General features: G+C 60.0%; 1 protein-coding gene across 1 annotated transcript; it reads left to right on the top strand.

The window, feature by feature from the left end:
- The first annotated feature begins 1,738 nt into the window (after positions 1 to 1,738).
- On the top strand, positions 1,739 to 5,362 carry LOC132357112 (uncharacterized protein CXorf49 homolog). Its single transcript, XM_059910412.1, has 5 exons — positions 1,739 to 2,983; positions 3,661 to 3,817; positions 4,347 to 4,423; positions 4,692 to 4,737; positions 5,322 to 5,362. The coding sequence occupies exons 1-5, from the start codon at positions 1,739 to 1,741 to the stop codon at positions 5,360 to 5,362; spliced, it is 1,566 nt and encodes a 521-aa protein (XP_059766395.1).
- The last annotated feature ends 797 nt before the right edge of the window (positions 5,363 to 6,159 follow it).

The following is a 6,159-nucleotide window of genomic DNA, read 5'->3' as shown; positions in this document are numbered from 1 at the left end:
ACTGACAGTTCCAAGAAAAATTGAGAGACACCTGGCTATCCACACCCACCGCCATCACAACTGGTAGGCCTTGGTTGTGCGTCCTTCAAAACTTTAAAACATACTTGTACATATACTTGAATGAATTCTCATATATTACATAGGATTGACTGGTGTGTGTGTGTGTGTGCCCACGCACGCAAGTGCTTTAATTTACAAATGTGAATCCAAAGCCATCGTTCTGCAACTTACAGTTTGAAGTCAGGCGGATGCTTTCGAAGGCTGTGAGAATGGCCTGATGCATTCCTTTGGACTGCCACGCTTTATGCTACTGGATGCTAAGCCACGTTGCATTCATCCATTTCCTTACTGATGGGAATTTGGAGTGTTCCCAGTTTTTCCCATCACCAACACCCTTGTGCCTGTGTTCTTGTACACTACAGGTACCAGCGTGTCTCCGGAAGAAGTACCAGGCAGCGGACTTGCCGGAACATGGAGGAAATAGCTTTTATTTTTCCTTCCAGTTTTAAGATCTTGGGCTCAAAGCAAGGACTCTGGAGTCAGATTGATTGGTTTCAATCCTGCCGCTGATCCCCACGAGCCGAATGACCTTGGGCCAGTGGCTGAACCTCTCAGTGCCTGTTTCCTCACCGGTAAGAGGCCAGTAATAGTTGGTACTATAGTTCTAGGCGTGTCACGCGGATGCATTACTATTTATGCCCAGCGCTTAGAAGAGTGCCAGGCACAGAGTCCGTGCTGGCACTAAGTTGCTTTCAATGGATTCTGCCAGATTACCTCCCAAATGGATCTCTTGCACCACCGCCACAGGGGTTTGCTCCTAACCTCTCCCACCCTCGGAATGGTTAAGCTCTTTGAAGGTTGTCAACCTAGTGTGTGAAACCCGATTCGTGGTTTTAGCTCACATCTCCAGGATCAGCGGTGGGGAGCATCTCTTGGGGTGTAACTGGCCACTGCGATTTCCTCTTCTTTGAATTTGCCTCAGAGCGGGGGAAGGGCTGATGGAGCGAGGCCAACCCCAGTCTGTCCGGCAAACCCGCCTGCCAATAACGTTTGCTGAGCCACATTTGATGGAGCAGTTGAGACAGAGACCTTACAGAACGAAAATACGATCCCTTTGCTCTCTGGCCGACCCCTGATCACTGACTGCGGGACTCCCGTGCCCATTCTCCTGTTGGGTCGTAAGGCTTGCGGTGGAAGGGAGGCTGGCAAATGCTTTCGGCGCGTGCTAGGCGTCCAGCGCCTCCATCTTGACGTTTCATCCTCACCACCCGTGGAGCCCAGCGCCCTAACTCCCCGACCCCCTGTGTAGATGGGAGACGGAGGCTCAGAGCAGCTGTGACTCTAACCGGAAAGGGGAGGCGGGACAGGAGGAGGCGGGCCGAGAGGCTTGACAGAGGGAGGCACTCCCACCATCCCCTTCGCCAGCCCACTGCCCGGACCGCCCACAGGCTTGGGGGCAAACCAGAGGCCCTCGACCCCATTGGTTAGGCCTCGAGGCGGCAGGCGAACAAGGCGCCCGCTGGTTGGCGGGGCCCGGACCAATGAGGAGGCCGCGGCGCGGGCGTGGGAGGCGCGCTGGAAGCCGCGCGTCGTCTCGTTTGAGGCGAGCTCGTGCGGCGCGTGAGGTGGCTGCCGCTGCCCTCTGAGCGCCGCCCGCCTCACCCGCCGTGACCGCGCCCGCGACCGCGACTCGGGCCATCGACCGTCGCCCCGGTTCCGGCGCCGCCAGGGTCGCGACATGAGCTCCCCCGATGAGGTGTCTGTGTGGGGAACGGGTTTCGGCCCAGAGGGCGGGGAGCGGGCCGGCGTCGGCCCGGCCGGCCCCACAGTCCCATGGGGACCCGACCCAGGCCCCGAGCCCGGGGAGCCGCGGAGCGGCGAGGGCGGGGGCGGCTTCCCGGACCCCGAGGGCTTCCAGTCGGAGCGGGAGATGCTGGAAGCGGGAGGGCCGGTGCCGTGGGGCCCCGAAGGCCGACCTGGCTCCCCGGCTGACGACACGAGGGACCTCCTGGACGAGGAGTCTGCGGCGGCCATCTTGCTGCAGCTGGCCGAGTGCGACGTGCTGGGCGTCCGCAGACACCCGTCCCCGGCGAGCTGCGCCGCCTTCGAAGTGTCCGCCGTGTGGGCCGGCCTCGAGGCGGGTCCCGGCGGTCGAGGAGCGCCCGACCAGAGCTGTGGGGAAGCGCCGCCAGCTCCGGCCCGCCCTCTCCACCTCGGTGGGCCCGAAGCGGGCCGGGCCTGGGCGAACCCTGAGAGAGGCCCTAAGCGTAGGTTGAACGTGGCTGCGGATCGCCAGCGGCTCCCCGAGGAAGGCCTGGCCTGGCTGCTGTCCAACCCCGAGTCCTCAGATGAGTTCAGTGAGACACAGCTGATGACGGTGAGCACTTACCCCAGAGGAGGAGGCCAGGCCGAGCCCAGCACACCCGAGGATCCCGGGGACACTCCCAGACACTCGAATTTCCAAGTCAGGGAGAATTTTCTTCACGTGCCAGGCTCTTCCCTGTCCTCGGCTCCGCGAGGACTCACTTCGGTTGTGGAAACGCAGGACGTGGGAGAGCAGGGCATCTCTTCCCCTAAGAAAATGCGGAGCGTGCTCTGGGGGAAGGGGGGCAGCAGGCCCAGCTACCCGGGAGCTGCTGCTGCTGCTGCTGCTGCAGGTGGCCTGCCGCGGGTCACTCCTAGGAAGAAGGGAGCCCAGGAGAAGAAATCCCTCAGGGGAGCCTCCAAACTTGCCCTGGGGACAACCTTCCCTTCCGGGGGAGAGCGAATCTCGGCAACTGCCCTGGAACCGGCCACCTTGCTCCCAATCTCTGGTATTCTGCTGCTTGGGAGATCCAAGAGGTATACCTTGGTCCCTTTGGGAACCGAACAGTCCAAGCACACCGGCGCTGGGAAGAAATCCGTGGCCAGGCGGGCAAGGGAGTCTGAGGCGGTGGCGGGAGAAGATAAGGACCCAAATAGAGACCCAGCCGCAAAGCGCCGAGTGAGTAGGCCATGCTCCTCCTCTCTCCCCACTCTTCCCCCACCCCCGCTCCAACCGCCCCCAGGACACACGTCTTCACCCATGCTGCCTCTGTCCATCCCTCAGGGGTCGTCATTGGGTGCCCCTCGGTCACTGGGTCATTAGGATGCCAGGTCGGGCTCCTTTTACTAGGGACAAACATTAAGGTAGCACTTCGGGTGTGCTGGGCCCGGTTCTCCACCCTCGGCCTGTTTCCAGCCTCCTCTGCGAGACTGGGGCTGGGATGGAAGGGAGGGCTGGTAGCTGAATTGGGTCGGGGGATCCCTTAAAAGCTTCCCCCAAAAGCCTCAGTATTTAGACTCACCAGCTTCCTGATTCCTACTTCCTAGCTGTTCCCCAGACCTTCCTTGCAGGGGACCTGGGCTTTCTCAGTGCCCCACTGTTGTCCCTAGATCAGCTCTGCCTGCTGGCCTGGGGCTGACTGAGGGAGAAAGTGCTAATGAGATCAGCCTTTCAATTCCCTTCCCAATTCCCTGCCTCACCCCGGCCGCGAATCACACAACACTCTCTCTCTCTCTCTCTCTCTCTCTCTCTCTCTCACACACACACACACACACACACACATACATACACACACACCCCACACACCCCACACACACACATCCTTAGTCCAAATCGGTGAGAAATTCTTGTTTCAGCTGCCAGCTTACAGGCCAGGCACATCTTTTCCACGCATGCATCGTGGAAAAGCCAGCAGTGGCGACCTCAACACCAGAGGCCCCCAAGATCCAGGAAACTCAGAGCCCTTGGCCCTGAACCCAGGAGAAGTCATGCCCAGGGGGCCTGTCCCCTCAGGTGAGTGTCGTGGGTTTGATATGAGGGGAGGGGAGAGGGGTTGAGGACAGAAACCTCTGGCTCTGTCTCTGCTGGGGGCACAGCCTTGCTCCCAGGCAGCTTCTCCCACAGGAGACGGGGTGCTGGCAGGGCTGGCCTTGAGCCACATCATCCTCTGTGTGGGGTTTGTGCGGCCGGGGTGATCGGTGGCAGTGCCCCAAACAGCTCCTCCGGGTGTAGACTTGCAGGGGAACAGCCTTTTCTGTTAAGTCCTGTTCGCCCACATTGCTCTCCCACGTGCTGGCTGTGGCTGCAGCTCTGGGAGGGTCGAATCCAGAGCCACAGTCTTTGGGGACCGCGGTGGCGAAATGGCTGCCCCCGGGGAACAGGGGAGGCAGGCCCAGAGAGAAGGTTCGGGCTGCTGGGCAGAGCAGGGGCGGCTTGTTGCCAGCGGAGGGTGGTGCTGCCTCACCTCACGTTAGACCCCGCTTGGCCCTTTCCACCTCACTGGGAGCCTGGGAAGCTGGATTGTGTGTCCTTTCCCTCTCAGGTGACCGGGAGCCACTTGACCATCCCCCAAGACCGGAAAGGCAGCAGCAGCCACTGGGAACGCCGGGCTGTCCTTGGGTAATGCTTCCTCTGGCTCCTGGAAATGCAGGCCCAAACTCGAGGGCGGGATCTGGGTCCAAGTTCAACTGACATGTGTGGGGCCCCCCCTCCCCTGCCCCCATCGCGTACCCCACGGAGGGGAGCCCACCTCCTTTCCACTGAGGAGCCCTTGCCAGTCTAGCCACCCGGCTTTGGGATGGAGGGCCCTGGAGAGAGGAGAAGGTGGAGGAGAGAGGAGGCCAGAGTATACTAATCATTTCTCTTCCTCCTGTGTCTGCTGGCCTAGTGTCTCGTGCTACAGAGAGAAATAGACGACCTTAAGGAGCAACTTGGTATGAGGAACCAGGGACGGAGAGCGGTGTCTTAGTGCAGAACCCAGGTGGGCACCTGGGGTGGGGGTGGGCTGCAGGTGCAGTCGGCCTCGCAGGGACCAACATCCCTGTGGGGAGGAGAACCTAGCAGGCCTGGCCCTGGAGCCGGCTGTGCATGTACAGCTGGGCGTGTGTACAAGTAGCAAAGTACTGTCTGGACTGCATGCACACTTTGCCAACCAGACCAGTCCTAGGGAATCTCCTTCTGATAGGACTTTTAGAGATGCCTCGTTGATTTTTTCCTTGAACTGCTGCTTGGTGTGGCTTCTAAGGTTCTTGTTGGATTGTTTGTTTGTTTGTGTGACGAGTTCTGACTGGTTGTGGCACGGCCCACAGCATGAGAGCTGCTGGCACATTTTGTTTCCCTTTAGGAACCGGTTCCACATTCAATTTGGGTGGTGGGGAGTGATCAGGCCCAGAGCTCTTTGCATCGGGTCTGGAGGGGGTTTCAGGTTGCAGGGCTAGGCGGTTCCTCACGGGGATAGGGGGACGGGCTTCTATATCCCTCTGTCTGGAGCGCCTGCTAATGCCTGTCCCTGTTGCAGCCGCCATGCAGTACCAGGCTGACAAGTTCCAGACCCTTTGAAGTGAGTGTTACACACACCGTACCCCTTCCCACAGTCCTGGCTGTTGAGCAGGGCTGGGGGCTGGCCCTGGCTTGAGGCTCTTCCCTGACTCCGCTGTTTCACAGGTTGAGCCCAGCGTCTTCCTGCAAGAGGAGCAGCTGGTACCTTTGGGGCCCGGGAGCTGTGGCCAAGCTCGTTCCCTCCTGTTCTGCCTCAGCTAGGGCTTCCTCTCCCCCTTGTTTTGCCCCCGCCCCGCCCCAGTTTCACAGCAGTTTCCAATTAAAGTACCTCTCCTATTCTGTGTTCTGTGTTCTGCCTTCTCTCTGGAGGGGTAGGGGTAGGGGTAGGGGGCCGGGGCGGGGCGCTGCTCCACGTCAGAGCCTTTTCCAGAACAGTATCTCTGGCATCCTGTGGTGGGGACTCTGGGCCAGCCTCTGCTACCATCCCTGCAGTCAAGCCAGCGGAGTGTCCCAGGTCTGGGTCCTGTGTGTGCTCTGCCAGGCCACATTGGCACGTCCTCCCTTTCCCCCGAAGGCCCTCTTGTAGTTCTCTCCAAACCCCCCTCCTCCTTTGGGGTCTGGCGGTTCCCATTCATCTCTGCCATTCCCCCTCCCCATCAGCAGGAACTCATGACCCCCTTCCAGAGCTCCAATCTGGAAGCTTTCACATCCTCCCTGCCCTAGCCAGCTGACCACCCTCCTCCAGCCTGGTCGTCTCTATACCCTTGAGTGGAAATTGGCCCGTCAGGTTCTATGGCAAGTGTGGTTAGTAGGTCTGTGTTCTTGCATGGTCCCCGTCAAATACTCTTCCACCCGCC

This window comes from Balaenoptera ricei, chromosome X (genome assembly GCF_028023285.1).
Source record: "Balaenoptera ricei isolate mBalRic1 chromosome X, mBalRic1.hap2, whole genome shotgun sequence".
NCBI lineage: Eukaryota > Metazoa > Chordata > Mammalia > Artiodactyla > Balaenopteridae > Balaenoptera > Balaenoptera ricei.
The sequence above is the reverse complement of the archived record's forward strand: the minus strand, read 5'-3'. Positions and strand labels throughout refer to the sequence as shown.